Here is a 20,636-nt window from a genome sequence, read left to right as displayed (position 1 = left end):
CTATATTTTCTAAAGAATTTTCCAATTTCATATTTCAAAAGTTCCCAGTTACTACAAAATGTATTATTTGTGAGAGCTTTACTCCAATAAAGTTTAATGAATCTCTGAACTTCACAAATCACTTCTTTATGCTCAAGAATTGTCACGGCTGCCGGCGTGAGCCGTGTGGTGTAGGAGGAAAAGGACCCAAAATGCAGGCAGTTGACTGGTGATGAGAATGAAGTTTTATTTACAGAAGTGGAGCGACTGAACAGGTAGTGAGACAAGACGAATGACTGAAAAAACCTAGACTGGGAAAACTAAATAACAAACCTAAGCATGAAACGGGGAGCGGAGAATGCAGAGAGACGTAGTTACACCGAGAAACACAGACGATCCGACGATGAACAGAAGCCAACACACACTATAAATACACACTAGGTAATGAGGAGATGACATGCAGGGGTGGACACAGCTGACACTAATGGACATGATGAGAGGCAGACCTACAAAGTAAAACCGGAAACACCCAGACTGTTTTGCAACAAAAACACAGGGACCTGAACGGAGCACAGAGGGGAGACACAGGTAGGGATAATAAACACGACAACCAACCCAAAGAATTAATACAGAATCAGAATAAACACCAAACACAAGATGAACCCAAAAAGAAACACAAAACGCTGGGTCAACGACCCAGGATCATGACAAGAATGGTACTATTTAACTTCCAGTAAGAGGTTTTAGTGATTAGGGAGGATGACAACGGGATCGATAAGCTAACCATTTTGTGGTCTGAGAGTGGTGCAGGATAAATATCCGTTTTAACTTTTTCTAAATCTTTTGAGATAAGCCAAAAATCGATACGTGAGTGTCTGGTTTGAGTCTTATTACACCATGTATAAGCTATCTGAGACGAATGAGAATCCCTCCAAGAATCGACTAAGTTGAATCTTTGTGCAAACAGTCTTATGAATGAGTTAGTCTGAACTTCTAGAAGGCCATCTGTCCAAATAGCTGTTAAACACTGTATTAAAGTCTCCACCAAAAATAATAAAAGAATTGGGATATTTAGATAACCAGCGCAGTAGGCGCTCCTCCAACCTATCAAAATATAGTTTATTCTCCCTCTGACAGTTAAAACCATACACACTGACTAAAATATAGATAGAGTGTGCAGCCTCAACTATTAGAAAAATGTAATGACCATCTTTATCTATGTCAGAATTCAAGATTTTACCATTAAATCTTCCTTTAAGTATGCAGACACCAGCAGCATGCTCTGTACCATGGGACATCCACAGATCATCTCCCCATTGCGATCTCCAAAATGTTTTTTCTTGTTCTGTTGAGTGAGACTCTTGTATAAAACAGAAATCTGAATTGAACTGCTTGCAAAACAAAAAAATAGCCTTACGTTTAACATTGTTTCTTAAACCTCTTGCATTTAAAGAAATAACAGACAGAGAAATAATGATAGTAACAAAAATTAAAAGTGACAAATAAGAAAAAGCTTAAACCAAGTAAATGAAGAACAGTTGAACCTGGTCACTTAAGAGAGTCCTATATAAGATGAGAACTGCAACCCCTGAGTTATGGAACGCCAGGACTGCCATAATGAATTAATTAAATACACCATTAAATAATTAATTAAATGTGGCAATAATTAATTAAAATTGGAATTAATTAATTAAATAAATAGTTATGACACATGTAATTAATTAATTATTGACACATTTAATTAATTATTTATGTATTTCACATTTTAATTAATTATTGACACATTTAATTAATTATTGACACATTTAATTAATTATTTATGTATTTCACATTTTAATTAATTATTGCCACATTTAATTAATTAATTATTGCCACATTTAATAAATTATTTAATGGTGTATTTAATTAATTAATTATGGCAGTCCTGGCGTTCCATACTGAGTAAGGAAATTGTGAACTTGAATAATAATAGGAATACAATAGCCTAAAACAATAAAACCAATGTGGTAAAAATAAATAAATAAAATAAATAAACGCTTCACATATGAGCATTGAAAGGGAGCTTAATAGAAATTTTCTTGCTCCATTTAAATAACTAATTATTCAAAAAAGAATAAAAGTAAAAAATAAAAAGAAGCTTATCCAGCTTGCTCATAACATTTTCAGTAAAAAATATTGCAGCCAAACTGAAGACCAATAAACTTATAACAAATAAACTGCATCAGTTTAACTCTGATCGTTTTATGAGTCCAACAACAAAAACAAACAAACAAAAAAAGAACGGCAGTGAAACCAAGTTAATCTTAAGATACTTCAGTTTTCACCTCAAAATGCCTTGGATCAAATTATAGGGCTGGAAAAATCTCTTTTCCCTCCACGAACGCACGACCTCCTACGAAGAACGCCAGCTTGTTTTCGTTGCGCGCAGCTTCCACAGACGACCAGAGTCTGTTTCTTCGGGCGCGGTCGTTAGGGGACAGATCCTCAGCCAGCTTTAGGTTGTTACCTTTCAGGTAGGTGGACTTCTTAGCAGCGCGCCAGACAGCATCGCGGTAGATCCTGGATGTAAACTGAATGATGATTCCCCTGGGTTGGTTGTTGTTGGACCTCTTGGGACCGATGCGGTGGACGGTGTCAACGACGTCGGGGAATTTATCTTGCATCTCCGGTATGACTGATCTACAGACTTTGATTACCTCCTGCCGCACGTCCTGCTTGTCCCTCTCGGTCAGACCGTAGAGCTTCAGATTCCAACGCCGTGAATAGCTCTCCAGGTGAGAGATGCGCTTTTCCTGTGCTTCAGCGATTGCTTTATATTTTTCGAGCTGTGCCTCAACACTGACAACTCTGCTCTTCATATCATTTAACTCAGCACAGACAGCATCAAATGACTCCTTAACAGCTGTGATATGTTCAGTGTTCTCTTGGACAGCTTTTTTCATCTCGGAGATGGCTATGGAGTTGTCACTCACCATTTTTTTCAAGTGTCTGACCTCGAGTTAATCAACATGGTAAGTGATGAGAGCTGGGAGAGAACCGTAGATGTCTCCGTATCCGCAACTTTTCTTAGCTTACCCGCGGGAGAGGCACGTGGAGTGATAGGGAGAGGGGGAAACTCTTCTTCCATCCGTGAATACTGAAGCGGTTCGGAAACTGCCTCCAAATAGTCGTGCATGGAGTCGATGAGAGTATTTTTAGTGTCGGCGGGCATCTCAGTAGCGAGAGAAGACTGAGCAGCTTGGCTAACATTAGCAAGCTTGCTAACGGAGCCGCTGTTAGCATGCAACTTCTTAGATTCGGTCTTTCTCTTCTCGGGTTTGCTCATTTTGGTTCACAAATAGATACCAAAATGAGAAGTAAAAGATGACTATTGCGTAGGCGTAAATAAAGTCTCTGTTCACTGTGTGTAATATATATTTTAAAAAAGGCCAGGTTCGCAGAGCTCAGCGATATGTGACTGCTCAGGGCGCCATCTTGGGCTTCCCCCCCCCCCTCGAAGAGTCACGATTACGTTGACTATCAAAAGTCGACGCGTTGTTTGAAGCTTTGTAAGATCCCAAAAGACGCAGGAATAAGTAGTAGGATTTAAGAGTGTAATAACGGACTGAAACAGAAGATGGCAGCACTGCATGTACAAGGATGCCAGCTGCCGTTAAACCCCGAAGAAGAAGAAGTAGCTGTGTCCCAGAATTCATAGCGCAGCCCAGCTCAGTTTCCAACAATGGCGGCAGCTAGTTAGTTTTAATATTACTCTTATTATTCTTTATGGGTCACAAAATAAACGTTTCACATATTTTCAGGCGAGACTGTAGCTGTGTAAACCTCAAATATCTGCTCAGTTTATCAAGACACCACATATTTTCAAAAGCGCTCCGACGTTTTCGGAGACGTCTGTTACCCACTAGCTCGATAGCGAGCCGGGGGCAAGGCTCACTAGAGCCGTGAGAACACCGGACTCCCGGCAAATCGTTTTCAAACCCACCGCAGTCTTTCGCTACTCAGGTTAAACATATATAGATCACTTAGATAACTTAAAAATGTTATCGTTTGGCTTTTTTTTAGTATTTTATTTGTTCCTGAGTAAATCGGTTTGGCTGAGATTAAAGTTATAGTTTCTGTAAGCAAAGCAAAACTGTTTATGTGAAAAACTGTAAAATATAATTTCCGTGTTCTGTAAAATATAATTTCAGTGTTCTTTTTACATTTCATAAGAGTAAAATCCTTGTAGGAGTAAATGTATCCAAGCTTCTGACAGATGTCACAGATGTTTAACTTATTGTTGTTTACTTGTAGTGTACAATAAATAATCAAAAACACAGGATTATTGTGCAATGCTTCATTACTCATTAATCTTACAAATGTTGAAAGGTAAAAGTGTTCAATAAAATCCTAAATATTGCAAAATGCTGTAAGAACTCTTCTTTTGCTGCTTTAGGTCACATCCCATTATATTGACTACTGTACACACACTACTTAATATTTAAGATACAAAAAATACTGGTTTCTGTGCATGCATCTGCAGTGAAGGTGTGTGTTGTTTTGCCATGCAGCTTTTACTTGCTTAGGCGCAGTCAAGCACTCTTCTTCATTTTGCCTACCATGAAGTCAAGCCAAAAAAACAAGAAAAGAAAAACGATTTTTCTGGTATCTGAACTATAACAGTTCCCTGAACTACCTCTGATAGTGTCCTCATCATCATAACATTCCCTTTATTTATGATTAGTTATCTTTATCTTCAGAGGTGTGGGTGACAGTTTTAGTGTTTGCTTTAAATAACAAAAAACAACAAAAACTCAAAACAAAAACTTGAAATATATATATATTCTATATACATATATAGAGATGCTCACTCCTGATTGGACACTGAGCTGCACCACCTTCTCCTTCACTCCTCCACCTTGCTGTCCTCTGTGCTCTCTCTCCTCCATCTCCAGGGAACAAATCAGAGTCTGAGCACCAAACCTGTGGACTGTTAATCTGCAGATAAGAAGGAAAACACGCAGAATTCTCATGTTTGCCATTTTTCATACCGTATTACTATAGTATATTAGTTTACCAGTCCAACAGATTTATTTTCCCAAATGGATCATTACAGCTTTTGCCACACTGGTCCACTTGATTGTCAAAGTGTATTAGCTCTTTATTATTTCTTTCTTTTCTTTACTTTGAAATTATTACAATCAGAACGGACAGGACTGGGGATGGGAAAGAGAAAGATGAAGAAAAGAGAAGTTGGGAAGATGCTCAACAGAAGGAGATGGAAAGCAAAAAGATAGGAGAAGAGAGACACAGAGAGAGAAGACACTAAAAATCTGTTTGATCACCTGCTGGAAAAATAAAAACAAGCAAAAAGAGAAAAACACAGTAGCGAAACCACAGCAAAAACCAACATAAGCACAAGTTATAGTAAATAATAAATATCTCCACATCCCGGAAGGGCCTGATCGAGCCACAGGGGCCATAAACTGACAGTTTATTTATAACTAGAAATAATAAAGCAGTTGACGTGTTTCAGGCTGTGACTTTTAGTATCTGTTGGTACTTCATCACTTTGAATAAGTGTAAGTCAACACCAGGCCGCACTTTCAGTCTTTCCATTAAACAAATGACCAACAATCCATTGTTTTCACCATTAAACAATAAAATATGCTTCTTGACTCCTTGATGCAGGTGCCCACCTACGACCTGGTTTATTAATACTAAGCTAAAGAGGAAAGCAACTCACTGTAGTTCTCACAGCTCAGGACAAGCAGACACCTGATGTTGAGTGACTGAATGGAACTAAAACAAGAATTCATAATTATGTTTGTCTGCCATGAACACGTGATGATAAAACTCTGCATATGCAGTCAGGAGACTGATGACCTGTGAAATGAGCTGTTAGAAATGTGCAGATATGTGTAAACATTGATCAGCATTTAACATCCAGGATGGAGCAAAACTTCTGACCTGCATGTATGAGAACCTTTAATCACATCATCTTTGTAGTGAAATAGCTGATGACTTTGGGCAGGGATAGCTCAGTAGGTAAAGTGGTCGCCCCATGATCGGAAGGTCGGCGGTTCGAATCCACTTAACGGCTACCCTGAGGTACCCCTGAGCAAGGTACCGTCCCTACACACTGCTCCCTGGGCGCCTGCTTAGTGGGCTGCCCACTGCTTCACTGAGTGAATGGGTCAAATGCAGAGAAAAAACAAGTAATTTCCCCATGGGGATCAATAAAGTATCCATTATTATTATTATTATTATTAAACGTTTCCATGTAATTTATCCACAGTGAAAAATCTTCACTTTGCTGGATCTGAAAATCACGTGTTCATTTCATTAGACACTAGCAATACCATTAAACTGGACCTTATCATTATCATATAGCACTAAATGTGAAACTGTGTCATATAACAATCTATATATGTAATATGTGTTTGCCTGAATCTTCCAGCACAAACAGAAAGACGAGCTGTTGTCTGAGTATCAACACAAGTACACACCAGAAATCGTTCAGTAAAGACAAATTTAATAAATGAAAGCTGGTGAGAGGGCCTTTGATGTTTCTCTTTGGATCATCCTGTTGTTTGTCTCCCAGTGTCGTTACTGCTCCTCTCCTTTCAAAGACAAACACCAAATAACACCAAATGAGAGTGAATCACTTCAGAAACACTCCTGGTTATTGTGAGCAAACGTCATAACATGATGAATGTATTTACCATTTTACTGAGGGAAAATCTTCTGTGTGGAGTTTCTTCTCATCTTGGCTCTTTTTCCTGACTTTTAGAAACAAGAGGCAGAAAAGAAAGAATAAAAGTTAAAACCTCAACAATTTTTTTAATGTTTGGGATGTTTTAGAAACAACCTTAAACACTATTTACTACTTACCACTTTGTTCATTCTTGCTGACGTTCACTCTCCTCATCTTCTCTCTAAAGGACAAATGACAGAAAAGAGGGAATCAATTTAGTAACTTTATCAACCAGGTGAGCAGAATTTTAGATATTTATCAATATTCTGATTAAAAGCAGAGTGAATACTTATCTTTTTACGAGAAAGGGTTCAATCCGTCCTGTCTTAGGTCTTAATGTCACCTTGGCTCCTCTGTTTTCTCTGAAAAACAAAAGACAAATGGGAAGAAAAAAATTAGTAAATGATTTCAGCAACTAGAGGAAGTGTTCACTGAGGAGGAGCTGTCATAATAATATAAAATCAATATATACTTATCTTTTTTTTAATGACAGTTTACAGAGCACGCTGGCTTCGCTCCTCCCTCCGCTCCTCTCTGAAAGTTAACTGGATAAAGGATAATAACAATTAATAACATCATCAAAACAGACAAACCTGAAAGAATTGCTGATCAGAGCTGTGACAGAGTCACAGATTAGTTGGATGTATACTTATCTTTCACAATGAGAGCGTTTGCATAGACGTCTCTTCAGGTCTTTTTATTGTTTTCTTTCTGGAGAGGAAAGTGATGAGACTGATGAGGAAATACCAAATACAAAGACTGACAAAGGGAACTGAAAAAGTCTAACCAAAACCTATACTGGGGGAAAACTGTAGGAAACAGAACTACTGAGGCAAGGAAACACGAGGGGACGGAGACTAACACTCTGACAAGGGACAAAGGGAGACTGACACTATATTTACACACAGGAGGCTGATTATGGGAACTAAGGACACATAGAAACACAGCTGAACCGAATAAGAAATGAACAACAAGTCGAAACAAACTCTAATGACAGTTCAACCAGTTTCTAAACACAACAAATAACTTTCAGGATGTTTCAACAATGTGTAAAATGAGTTCTTATCTTTTTTTGTGAGAGGGCCTTCAATGTTTCTCTTTGGATCATCCTTCCATCCATTTCTTCTGCTTAACCATTGGAGCCATCCCAGCTGTTATGGGGCCAGAGGCGGGGGGTATAACCTGGACAGGTCAGTCTAACACAGAGAAACAGACAACCATTCACACTCACATTCAACCTAACTGCATCTCTCTGGACTGTGGGATGAAGCTGGAGTACCTGGAGGGAACCACAAAGGCGCCAGGACTGTCTTGCTCTCAGATGACGCCCGTTCACGCTGCTCTGAAGACCCTCAGTTGTCTTTGGATCAAATAACACCAAATGAGAGTGAATCACTTCAGAAACACTCCTGGTTATTGTGAGCAAACGTCATAACAAGATGAAAATATTCACCATTTTACTGAGGGAAAATCTTCTGTGTGGTGTTTCTTCGCAGCGTGACTCTTTTGCCTGACTTTTAGAAACAAGAGGCAGAAAAGAAAGAATAAAAGTTAAAACCTCGACGATTTTCAAATATTTTAGGACATTCTTTTAGAAACAACCTTAAGCACTGTTTACTACTTACCACTTTGTTCAGGCTTGCTGACGTTCGACATGCTTCACTGTATATTATAATCTCAAGCGCTTCCTTGCTTGAGTCGGGCTCCGGATGCTGCTCTCTTCCTCCGCCTTCCTCTTAGCACGCTCTGCCGACATATTTAGAAAACGGCAGAGCACCGAAGTGAGAACTCTGCCGTCCGCGCTGTAGTCTGTTACTCTCCAGCGGTTCTTCATCTCAGTGTCCTCTGTTTGGTAAACAGTGGAGATGACTCTGGTGACGGGGAGGCCGTCGACAGTCAGGGTGCGGACACAGTTCCTCCGATCTGCCTTCAGCACAGCAAGATCTGCTTTCTCTGGAAGAACTGGAGTCAGGAAGCGTGGATGAGAGCTGGAGCCCGCAGGCGGCAGCATCATGCCAGCTGGTGAGTCCGTAGGAGGAGAAGGAGTGGTGTTCTCTCTCTGGCTCTGCCTCACATGGACAAATGGTGTCGTCACCAGGTCCCGGTGGAACCATCCTTTAAAAGGTATGCAAGGAAAGTCCTTGGACCCAGTCACCAGGCTATGGTAAAGAGTGAGGACCAGGTGAGTCATGGAGTTCAGATGCCTCCTGCTCAGTTCACGGTTCCTCAAGTTAGTGACGACCATCTGAGGTGCAGTGACTGGACTCACCAGATCAGCTACGAGAAAGCAAAGCGTGCGTCTACGTTAATCATGTGATCACACAAATTAAAGCCTGAATTTAAATTGTCCAGACATGGCTTTACATCATCATAAGCTCTTCCACACAAACAGTAAGAAGCTCCCAGCAGAACTCATTGTTTATGAAAGCCTTCACATTTTTCACCTGGTAAAAGTTTTCATGTGTGTAAGGCTGCGTGGATTTTCACTGAGGTTTTAATACGCATTCACATTAAGGAGTAATATCTTCATATTAGTTGAGCATCGATATTTTGAGGATAAAGCAGCTACATTTAGGTGAGCAACCTCCCACCTCCTTATTGCAGGCACACACTGTTTCAATCTCAAACTCATCCTGCGACTCTGTGAACTTTTAAAACTCCAGCTTCTCCAGCTTTACACATTCACAATCTATGAAACGTTCACGTATAACTCAGCGCCAGCAGCCCAAACATGTCAACTCAAACCCTCTACATGCAAAAACGGCCGCGCGCTGACGTCAGCGTCCTCCAACGCCTTAAGTCGTTAGCAATTAAAAAAAAACATGGCGCCATCTTTATAGCGTACTGGCACATGTTAAAATTGATGTTACTCAAGTATGAAACATCTCATCCTAAATGTTAACACTCATGAAGTCCTACTTCCAAACAATAAAAGACAAAAATCTAAGTTGTATTTGTTTGCTAGCACTCTGACATATTAGCCTGCTGTACTCACCATAGCGTTGATCTAACACCTCCTCAATGAAAAGGGAGAGCAGGTGCATCTCGCGACTCAAGTTTGAAGAAGTCATTTTGCAAATCCTTCTTGAAGATTTTCAAACGTTAGCTATAGCTTGAAAAATCCGAGTTTTCACAGCACTAGTGGGAAAAAGCTCCTGTTTGCGCTCAAACGTGAAACCCGAATTCCACTTTTTCCTCCTGCTTTTATACCTGCACTCAAACACGTCATCATCACCATGACACCCAGGGTCACCGAAAATCAATTTTATTTATTTAAAATAAAGTTCGTCTAATTATCATAGATTTTAAAAAATATATATATTTCTCATTTTATTTTACTGCTTTATTCATCCTTTTTAAAAAATATATTGCCAAACTTTGTCGTTTTAATTCTTTAAAAAATCATTAATTCACCAGTTTACAAAAATGAAGATCGATATCTGAAATTTAAATTAATAAATAAATAATTACAATTGATAATGGGTTTTTAGCATTAAAGAATAGTTTTTCAGTGCGCTTTAAATGTTATCAGAGCCGATGTTGTGCCAAAAAGTGATCGCAGTCCAAAAAGTGATTTACGGTATTGAAACGTTTGTTTGTGTCATGACATTTGTAAACAGTTGATGTTTAAGGTGCAGTTCATGTGGAAGCCAGAGGAGGGTGGTGTTGTGCGCATAATACAAAGTGATGGCGAAACCTAAAAGACGGTGTCATGTCTGCTCCCTGAAGCAATCTCATAACAGTTTCAATCTATTTCAAGCCAGTTAGCACATTTCTGTTATGAAGTGCAATCATTTTTTGGCAGTAAACTTAAATCCTTTTATTATGAATATCACATTCTCAGATTTTCAAGAGAGACCAGACCAATAGGGCAGCAGAAATCACAAAAATAAATAAATAAATAACAGTTTTATAAAGATTAAAACAGTAAAAAAAATGACTGGAATGATTATGATGTATAACACAGAATATGTACAATAACAGAGTTATAAACACACCTTGAACACACGTGATACTTTTATTTCATCTATAACCTCTGTGCAAATTTTGTTGACTGCAAAGTGTTTATGAATATGTTTTTAAAAGCTGGTTATCTGACTGTCAGTTAATAGCAATTAAAAAGAAAGCTGATTTTTATCATTTCTAAATGGAAAAAGTCCATTATGAATTTTTGTTATGAATTTCATTCATCAATCCACCTCCTCACTGCTCTTTCCCGGTGCAGCAGCCAGAGCTGGATCAAGCAGCCAGATGGCTTCTGGAGAAAGACTAACTGCAACAAAGGGTCTCTTGGAGGCTGCTCAGGCACAGCAGCTGAAAAATCAAAGATGAAATAAAAACTGGACCTGATCATGGTGCTGGATGAGACAAAAAGTCTAGATGATAAACCAGTGTATGAATTAGTAACACTGATTATGAGGATCGTGTTTAGGTGGAAACTAGCGAGCTAACTTCCCGCTAACCTCTAACTCAGCTAAATAGAATAAACTCTGTTTTCATGGATGCCTGGATGTTAAACTTAATTGTTAAACCTGGTAAAGCAGCAATGCTGATCATTTTATTAAAGATGAAAGAAGTTGGACCGTTTTTAGCTCTCAGTGATCCCTCAGTGTTCGTTTGACTTTGGGACCTGAAATGTGGCAGCTTTTCACTTACACATTTTTGAACCACTCATTCATAGAAGTAGTTTCCAGTCAAAGATCTGGACAGATCCACCAAGTTCACAGTAGTTTTACAATTTTCTGCAGCGCAGAAAAAAAAAACCCTGAAAACATCGTCGTTTCCTATGCTCATCTCTCCCAAGTCATTAATAATTTGAGTCAACTCTTGTTTGCCATTGGCACCACAATCATTGTCCGTGTCCAGAATGTCCTCACACTCAAAGTGCATTGCTTTCTCCTCCTCTTCCTCCCCCACCAAGTCCTCCGTGATAGAGCCCAATTTTGGTGCACTCCGGCTGCGCTCCACCAGGGGTTTGTAGTAGCACTGTCTGTTCAGCAGCTTCCTGAGAGGCACCAAGGGGATGGTTTGTTCCCCTATGAGCTGCTGCTGCTGCTGGTGCCTGGCATCCTCCCTCCGTTTTAGGAGGTGTCCAAAACATCTCACTCTTGCCCTTCTAACTATACCCCGATCTGAGGGACAGCTCAGATTGAGAGGGCCATATACCCCAGGGGTGGGAGGATCAGTCCAGATATTGATACTGTCAATACCAACACTGATATTGGTATCTAATCAATACTAGGGAGATATGATTGTTACTTTGTTTCTCTCCTCTAAGTTCAGTATGTAGCCCACTGAACTGTGTTAACTGTGTTGTGTTGGTGGTTTTGTTAATGAAAAAATATATCTCAAACATGCACTATGAAAAATGACTGAACCTTTTTGTATTGACTGTCATTTTATTTATAGCCCATAACACATCTAAACAACAGATGCTGACGCAAAGTCCTTTAGAGACATGCACATTTACATTCCATGTCTCCAAAACACCCAATTTCAAAATACAGGATAGTCTGAAAGTTATGTTTTTTTTCTTGCATTAACTAATTATTGTTGACATTAAAAGGTGGTCATTAAAATGTGTTCAGAATGATGAATTATCTCATAAATCACACTGCTTTCTCCCATTTAAGCTGTCTTTATAGGGTAAAACTATGTGTAGTACTGCATTTACGTTGTATTGGAACGATACCAAAGTATGGAAAGCAATTTGCCTTTAGAAGTATCGCACAGTACAGATATACTCTTTTCTGATCTAATTCTAACATCCCGATTACGGTACTCCCAAGTGTGACACACGAGGAACTCATGTTGTTTCTGTCGGTGTTTCTTCAGGGCACATTTAACCGCTGAGCGTGTAACCGGAATGTACCACAGCTACTCTCCCGCCTGCATTTATCAGATAAGATAAATTATAAGATAATGTATGTTACTGTTTTAGAGTTTATTTTATTAACAGTATAAAGAATATAAAGGGTAGCTTTTTATAAAATAACATGACTTCTAAAGTCCAACACCAATTTAATTGTCCGGATATGTTAATCGTTTGGTTTGTTCCATCTCCGGTTTTTACGACAACAAGGCTGTAGGTAGTGCACATGGGTCTCTGAAGCGAGTGGCTGTCCGCAGTATTCTTCAGTTTTGTATTCCTCCTGTATTTTGTGAAGTGACAGCATCGGAGGATATTATGGGCAAGAAGAAGGCGGGCGGAGGAGCCGTGCTGGGCAGAGCTCTGATCAAGGAGAGGCTCCAGGCAGGCCGGGGAAACAAAAGGGGCGACTCTTGGGTATGACACAGGTTTTTTTTTTTTTTAGTTTGTGTTAAACGTATTCAGATAATCACAGATATAGATATGAGACCTTTCGTGATATAGTATCATCCCCTAAGCAGTTGTGACCCCGTTTTTAAATGCCACTCAACTCTTTTAATTCCACTTAGCTGTTAGTATTAGTGTTACGATCACCCCACACGGGCTTACCAGGATGTAAATTTACTGATGCTGTTGTTTTAGAGCAAACGAACTAATGCGCAAGGACTATTACGTAAATAAATGAATGACTGGGGTACGTTTGTAATGGGGATAAACTTTTCTGGGAAATTGTTTTAACAAAATCTCAACTATTTTTAGAACAAGTCAAAGGGTGGTTTGGATGCAAGGATGTGAAAATGATCCGCTATTTGGCGATGATGTTCCAGTCACAGCTGCTTTGTTTAATCTCGACGCTTTTTCACATGCACTTACTGCTGGTCAAGCTACTGAAAGTTTGTTGTCATTGTTTTTTCTTTATATTTTCAGCTCCACACCAGTGAACTGAATGATGGCTACGACTGGGGGCGGCTGAACCTGCAGTCAGTGACAGAACAAAGTTCCATGGATGACTTTCTGGCCACAGCTGAACTGGCAGGAACAGAGTTTGTTGCAGGTAAATAACAATTTGATTCACTCATGTTTAGTTTTCAGGTGAATTGTAGGTATGTTTCTTTTTTTTACTTATTAAACATGGGAAACTACAGTGCTCTGAAAAAGTATTTGTCCCATTTCTGAATTCTTATTTTTTTGAATAATTGTCACACTTGCACATTTCAGGACATCAACAAATTAAATGATAAATTAGACAAAGATAATTGTTCAATGATGACATCATTTACTAAGGGAAAAAGACAAATCAAAGCTGCCTGGTTCTATGTGGAAAAGTAATTGTCCCCATAAACCTAGCAACTGGTTGTCCTTGGGTAGCAACAACTGCAATCGAGTGTTTGCGATAACTGGGAATGAGCCTTCCACATCGAATTTTAGTCCACAATATTTACGTGTATAAACCTAACAGAAGTAATTCTTCCTGTATTTTTAAGTATTTTTTGTCTTAAATATTATGTGATCTCCACTGCAGATCTGCCTTTTTGATTCTGCTTGTTAATCTAATCACTTTCATTCATTTCTGTGTTTTCTTAGAGAAGCTCAATATCAAGTTTGTGCCGGCAGAAGCTCGAGCGGGCTTATTAACAGCTGAGGAGAAAAGCGAACTGATGAAGCTGCACGAAGACAACAAACATTTCCTCAGAATTCCGAGACGGTGATTTGAGTCGACATGTTTTCACAGGTTAATTTGTCTAACGTATAAATAATATGTTGCATTGATAAGATCTGTTGTGTATTTCCTTGTTATAAGACCCCACTGGGATGAAAGCACCAGTCCAGACGAGCTTCAACAGACAGAGAAAGACAGCTTCTTGGAGTGGAGACGAGCACTTGCACAGTATGCAGCTTTTCTGTACTCTGAGTCACTTTTGGTGTTAAGAATCAGTAGTGAAATGCAGGGATAACCATTCAAAATTTTCTAATTAATGACTTATGATACATTTGTGCTGGATTATTGTTGCCTGTAATCTAATTACAAGTGTTCTCTTCAAAGGCTGGAAGAGGAGCAGAAGTTAATTCTCACCCCGTTTGAGAGAAACCTTGAATTTTGGAGACAGCTGTGGAGAGTGATTGAGAGGAGGTAGAACCCAAATCAACAGCATATCACATTTCCTGAGGAATCTGTTCTCATTATGTGATGCTGAGGGAAAAAAACCCCCAAACATTTCTTTTTACTTATTTTAGTGACGTCGTTGTTCAAATTGTTGATGCCAGAAATCCTTTGCTGTTCAGATGTCTGGACCTTGTAAGTGCTTTGTTTCAATAATGGACAGATGATAGAAATCTGGTTTCATATATGAAAATAATTGCACTTTGTTTAATCATTTTGCATATTTCATCTGTCAACATTTGCTTGTATCCATCATTACATACATTTAAACTGTACTGCAGTGATTGTAATAATTCTCTGGTTGTGTGGCACCAGGAGTCCTATGTTAAAGAAGTTACAGAGCATAAGGTGAACATGCTTCTGGTGAACAAAGCTGATCTACTGACCAGGGAGCAGAGGCGAGTCTGGGCCAAATACTTTGAGAAAGAGGGGCTGAGGGCAGTTTTCTGGTCTGCTCTGGCTGAAGGCAACAGGCTGGATGCAGAGGAAAAGGTGAGAGCGCGGAGGCTTGATGAACTTTTCTCTCTTCTCTGAACTGTGATGCATTTGTATTTTTTTTAGGGAACAGATAATTTATTGTACTGAAGAAAAACTCACCTTTTGGCATCATCCTGCCGTCTTTAATCCCAGTGAAAAATAGTGCAGAAACTTGTCCCCTCACAGGGCATGGAGGTGGCCGATCCAGAGTGTGAAGAGAGTGATCCAGAAGAAGGAGGATGGAAAATTAAAGAAGATGTGAGTCAGAAAGGTGCAGATGGAGAGGAAGAGGTAAAGAATAAGGAGGATGAGGACAACGGGGGAGAACAGAGTGACATAGAGGAAGAGCAGGAAGAGGTAAGCGTAGATGAGGAGGACTGGAAGACCTGTTCAGAAGGCGAGGAAGAAGCAGAGGGAGAGACTGCTGGTTCATCTGATGCATCTTTCCACAACTCCAGCCGTCTGCTGCGCAAGGATGAGCTGCTGGAAATGTTCAAGGCTGTTCACAACGGCTCCAGGGTTAAAGAAGGGCAGCTGACAGTGGGACTGGTGAGTAAAAGGACCATCTATCTGTCAGTCTAGCGTAAATTGCATGCTGTAGCCACACCGCCTTTGAATTTTGGGATCGAGTTGTATATTTATATTTAGTAAGAGCATTTGAACCACTTTGCAGAATTCACCAGGAGTGCTTTTTAATGCTTTACTAGAATCGTAGGAACAGGAAACATTTTAATTGGATTCATAGTCGGGGAAGAAGCTCCACACTTTCCTCAGTATGAGTTATTTTAAAGCAATTAAATGTTCATTATGTGGTGGAACCAACAGGTCGGGTATCCTAATGTGGGAAAGAGTTCAACCATCAACACTATTCTGAGGAACAAGAAGGTTTCTGTCTCAGCCACTCCTGGACACACTAAACACTTTCAGGTAGGTACTTACTGCTCAAATGCAGGTTAGGGATTCCACCAGCAAGAAGCTTAATAATAATGATAATTATTATAATAATGATGTTAGACCTGCGACAGACTGGCGACCTGTCCAGGGTGTACCCTGCCTCTCGCCCTAACACAGCTGGGATAGGCTCCAGCCCCCCCCCCCGCGCCCCTGAAAAAGGATGGATGGATGATTATGATGGTGTTTTTTGTGTGTTTTTGTTTTTGACATTTATGACAGACGTTATATGTGGAGCCAGGCCTGTGTCTCTGTGACTGCCCAGGACTGGTCATGCCCTCCTTCGTTTCTACCAAAGCTGAGATGATCTGCTCTGGGATTCTGCCCATAGACCAGATGAGAGACCACGTACCTGCGATCTCACTCATATCCTTTACGTGACAGAAAGCTAGACTCTGCCTGTTCTGCTTTATAATTGATTCTGATGCTTACGACACGTAGTTCTTAACAGATTGGTCACATATGTCAGACGATCCCTCGGCATGTGTTAGAAGGCACCTATGGCATCAATATTATCAGACCGCGGGAAGATGAAGACCCTGACAGACCGCCCACTGCGGAAGAGCTGCTGATGGCATATGGATGTGAGGCTAATAGACATTTATCATGAGTCTGGATAGAATAGATTAACAATAGGTGAAATATGTACAACTCGAGAGAGTAAACCATCTTAGATTCTTTAAAAAAAACTATTTTATAGATTTAATTTTATGTATTGTGTTCCTCCTTGATCAGAGGTCCCTAGCTCAAATTGTGATACTGTCACCTCACTGTGGCACCCTTAGATGCTGCTAGCTGTCTTTCCCCTTGATGTAATTTCTTTGTTTTATAACATAGCCTTTTCTTTTTTGTCTGTTTCAGATATGAGAGGTTTCATGACGTCGCACGGCCAGCCCGATCAGTCCAGATCGGCCCGTTACGTCCTGAAGGATTATGTGAGCGTAAGTTCACAACTGCAAACTGTTGTGGGTTGGAAAAAACACACAGTTATGTTGCTTGTGTTTACGTTTTAATTTTGGACTGTGGTTGAGTGAGTGTGGGTCATTAATGAAATGTTTAGCCTAACAAAGTGGGAGGAAAAAACAGATGAAAATTCTAGGAGAGATAAATAAGTTATTTTCATCTTGGCTCAGCTCTGTCACCTGCAGCGTTAAACAGTGTAGCTGTAGCACATCTGTGGTTCGGCTATGTGTTTAAGCAGACTGTGGAGGTCTTCAGTCTTTTGTAAGGTGTAGCTGTTCTCTTGTAACGTTATGCATCATGTTTACAACGTCCTTTGCCTAAGATAGCTCTTTTCCTTACAGGGCAAGCTTCTGCACTGCCATCCCCCTCCACATATAAAAGCTGAAGACTTCCAGCCGCAGCACAAAAAGTTTGAGAAGAGAGACTCAGACAGCAGTGACCTCTCCACAGTAATGAACAGACAACACAAAATTAAGAGAATCGAAAACGTGGTTGACAAGAACTTTTTCCATCAGGTAAATTATTCCTGCTGATCTCTTATTTTTGGTCAGTAGATGTTGTAATATAAGCTATATTACCAGAAGTGTTCTGTCACCCATCCCAATCGTTGAATTCAGGTGTTTCAATCACTTCCAGGCCCACAGGTGTGTAAAATCAAGCGCCTAGTCACGCGGACTGCATCAACAAACATTTGTGGAAGAATGGGATGCTCTCAGGAGCTCAGTGAATTCCAGGGATCGAATGCTAGTTGTGAAATTTCCTCACTAATAAATATTCCACACTTAACTCTTAGGCTACGTTCACACTGCAGGTCTTATTGCTCAATTCCGATTTTTTTGATCAAAGCCGATTTTTTTGTCTGCTTGTTCACACTACAAATAAAATGCGACAGCAAACGCGCTCTAGTGTGAACCAAAGCGGCCGCATGTGCAAAAGAAGACGTCACACACAAGGCGCTCTGTTTAGACCCAGAGCAAACAATATTGTTTGACTGATGGCCCTTAATATAAAGACTTCAGACTTCACGTTTCCCAATTTTTGCTTTAAGTTATTTTGTTATTTACATAATAATGTAAATAACCGAATAATTATGCTTATTGCTGTTTTAGAGGAGCGGTGCTTCAAAGGATAGCTGCAGATTTCTGTCAGAATCTGCAGATTATACAGTACAAATAAAATGTTCACGTTTCTCCAACGTTGTCTTCCCAGCAGTTTCACTGACATCTACGCTGGAGGGCCAGGAAGCGTTCGCGATGTCTTCTCCGGCGCTGATATTTGGCGTCTGTCTTGTGTCAGTGACGTAAAAGACGGATTTAATGCGACATGACCGTTCAAACAGCAGTCGCTTTCTAAAACATCGGATATGTATCGGATTCAGTACCACATATGAAAATGACCCAGATCGGATTTGAAAATATCGGATTTGAGCCTTTCACACTGTCATACCATGATCAGATATGGGTTGCATAGGGTCAAAAAAATCGGATTTGATGCGCTTTCGCCTGTAGTGTGAACGTAGCCTTAGTGGTATTATAACAATGTGGAAGCCACTGGGAATGACAGCAGCTCAGTGGTAATCTCACAAATCCACTTCTGGAAGAATGGTCAAAAATTCCCATAAACACACCTAAACCTTTTGGAAAATCTTCCCACAAGAGTTGAAGCCGTTATAGCTGCAAGGGTTGGATGGACATCATATCAAACTCTATGGATTAAAAATGGGATGTCAGTCAAGTTCACATGAGTGTGAAGGCAGACGAGTGAACACTTTTGGTAATATAAAGTGTGTCTGCAGCAGAGGAGCAGTTTATTATGAAGTTAAATGATTTTTTCTTTTTGTTGATGATGAACCTCTGTTTAGGAGAACGTGCGGGCACTCTCCAAAGGAATTCAGTCTGTGATGGGCTACAAACCAGGCAGTGGACCTGTGGGTCCAGGCAAAGCTGAATCAGAGATGGCAGTGGGCAAACCCTGGAAAAAACACGGCAACAGGAACAAGAAGGAGAAAGTACGGCGGATTACTAAGCATCTGGATGCCTGATTATGATCAGAAAATCTAAGTTAATTTGAGCAACTTAGATCTGTGAACTGTACTTTAGGAAAAACCCTGAAGCACGGTTCATGTGTGATTCCAAGGGAATCAATTCTGAGTGCTTTGTAAAGATGAAGGCCCCCTTTAATCCTGTGAGTGTGGAAAAGTCAGGCCGTCATGACATTAACTAATGAGGTGCATAATCTGTCGGCTCTGGTTTTAACAAAATGGTGCAGTGCACTCCGTCAGGCTGATCACCAGTTAAAGAGCAACCAATCGATTCAACATCCAAAATTGTATTGAAGGAGGACACATAAAGTCTCTATGAATCAGTTAAAATACTGTATGTTGACTTTTATACATTTAAAGCAATGCTCTTTGTAACTTAACCGGGTTACGTAGAATAAACACGTGCTTTCATGTTGGTGTGACACTTTTTTGTCATATTTCCATAACAATATATTACTTAATGCTTCAGTGTAAATACAATATTTTGTATTTGTAATAGAAGACTATGAAATAGCAAGTTTTGTAATCTGAATAAGTTAAACTACCCGAACTCCTTCATGGGATGCATTTTTAATTTCTCCTTGCACTTTGGGCTGATTGGGACCTGATGAATGTAAAAACAAAGAATGATGTGATTTTTATTTTTTTGTGTCAGAGTTTTGTTTCTGAGAAAAATGAGATCCACTCATGAGGACATTGGCTTTAAATTTCAATGAAACAGAGGCAGTATAACATCCTCGTAAGTGGATATCAGGCCCTTGTAGAGCAAAATTTGGTATTTTGGTCTAGACAACCCAAAATGTAAAATGGACTGGTTCTTATATAGCGCTTTTCTCCTGGAGTACTCAAAGCACTCTACAACACGCCACATTAACCCCATACACACCCATTCACACGAGCACTATTATCTATACAGGGAGTGCTTTGTAACTATCATTCATACACATTCATACTCCGATGGATGCATCGTAGAGCAAGTAGGGGTTAGTATCTTGCCCAAGGATATTTGGCATGCAAACTGGGGGAGCCAGCTGCCTGAGCTATAGCCACCCCTATAATATATATAATGTGATGTCCACATATGTGGACGCCAGGTCCTAGGAGGTTAAAGAAGTACATGAGGGTTGTAGGTGTCTAAGAATCTGAGAGCATTTCTAATTCTTACTGAGTATTTATCAACCAGATAATAAATTTGGAGTTGATTTTCTTACCATCACAGAATAGCTACAAGCTACAAAATGTTGTAAACCTGGGAACAAGTGGGAACTCCCATGAGTGTCAAATTAATAATATACAATAAATAATCGCAAACACCCCTGACCTGTGGCAGTGATTTCTGATGTTTCTGTTTTTTTATGTCTAATGTCTTTGCTTATATTGGTAGATAGACTGAAACCAGCCTGATTTATGAAGGGTTTATGTCTAAAGCAAAGACATTAGCTGTTTTTCGAGTATTTTT

At 39.8% G+C, this 20,636-nt stretch overlaps 2 protein-coding genes and 1 long non-coding RNA gene across 6 annotated transcripts; 1 reads left to right on the top strand and 2 right to left on the bottom strand.

Moving 5' to 3' along the window:
• The first annotated feature begins 531 nt into the window (after positions 1-531).
• On the top strand, positions 532-19,588 carry lsg1 (large 60S subunit nuclear export GTPase 1). Of its 3 annotated transcripts, none has more exons than XM_026194299.1 (15): positions 532-567; positions 12,883-13,001; positions 13,512-13,638; positions 14,169-14,289; positions 14,386-14,472; positions 14,629-14,715; positions 14,820-14,880; positions 15,061-15,237; positions 15,409-15,771; positions 16,048-16,149; positions 16,396-16,539; positions 16,634-16,757; positions 17,035-17,114; positions 17,478-17,651; positions 18,998-19,588. In XM_026194299.1, the coding sequence occupies exons 2-15, from the start codon at positions 12,903-12,905 to the stop codon at positions 19,175-19,177; spliced, it is 1,926 nt and encodes a 641-aa protein (XP_026050084.1). In that variant the 5' UTR covers positions 532-567; positions 12,883-12,902; the 3' UTR covers positions 19,178-19,588. The 3 variants fall into 3 exon arrangements, with proteins under 3 accessions (XP_026050084.1, XP_026050082.1, XP_026050083.1); XM_026194297.1 differs by lacking the exon at positions 532-567 and adding an exon at positions 12,520-12,639; XM_026194298.1 differs by lacking the exon at positions 532-567 and adding an exon at positions 12,659-12,800.
• Positions 4,942-7,002, bottom strand: LOC113037335 (uncharacterized). 2 transcript variants are annotated; one of them, XR_003274615.1, is made up of 4 exons: positions 6,853-7,002; positions 6,684-6,744; positions 6,468-6,581; positions 4,942-4,956 (listed from the first exon to the last, which is right to left on the bottom strand). It is a non-coding gene; the product is annotated as an uncharacterized LOC113037335 (long non-coding RNA). The 2 variants fall into 2 exon arrangements; XR_003274616.1 differs by lacking the exon at positions 4,942-4,956 and having other exon boundaries at positions 6,474-6,581; positions 6,684-6,740.
• LOC113037332 (uncharacterized) lies at positions 7,188-9,928 on the bottom strand. Its single transcript, XM_026194302.1, has 5 exons — positions 9,711-9,928; positions 8,341-8,992; positions 8,169-8,229; positions 7,995-8,075; positions 7,188-7,911 (listed from the first exon to the last, which is right to left on the bottom strand). The coding sequence occupies exons 1-2, from the start codon at positions 9,784-9,786 to the stop codon at positions 8,385-8,387; spliced, it is 684 nt and encodes a 227-aa protein (XP_026050087.1). The 5' UTR covers positions 9,787-9,928; the 3' UTR covers positions 7,188-7,911; positions 7,995-8,075; positions 8,169-8,229; positions 8,341-8,384.
• Positions 19,589-20,636: the final 1,048 nt, after the last annotated feature.

Source organism: Astatotilapia calliptera, chromosome 15 (genome assembly GCF_900246225.1).
Source record: "Astatotilapia calliptera chromosome 15, fAstCal1.2, whole genome shotgun sequence".
NCBI lineage: Eukaryota > Metazoa > Chordata > Actinopteri > Cichliformes > Cichlidae > Astatotilapia > Astatotilapia calliptera.
Note: the sequence above shows the minus strand (reverse complement) of the source record. Positions and strands in the feature narration are given on the sequence as shown.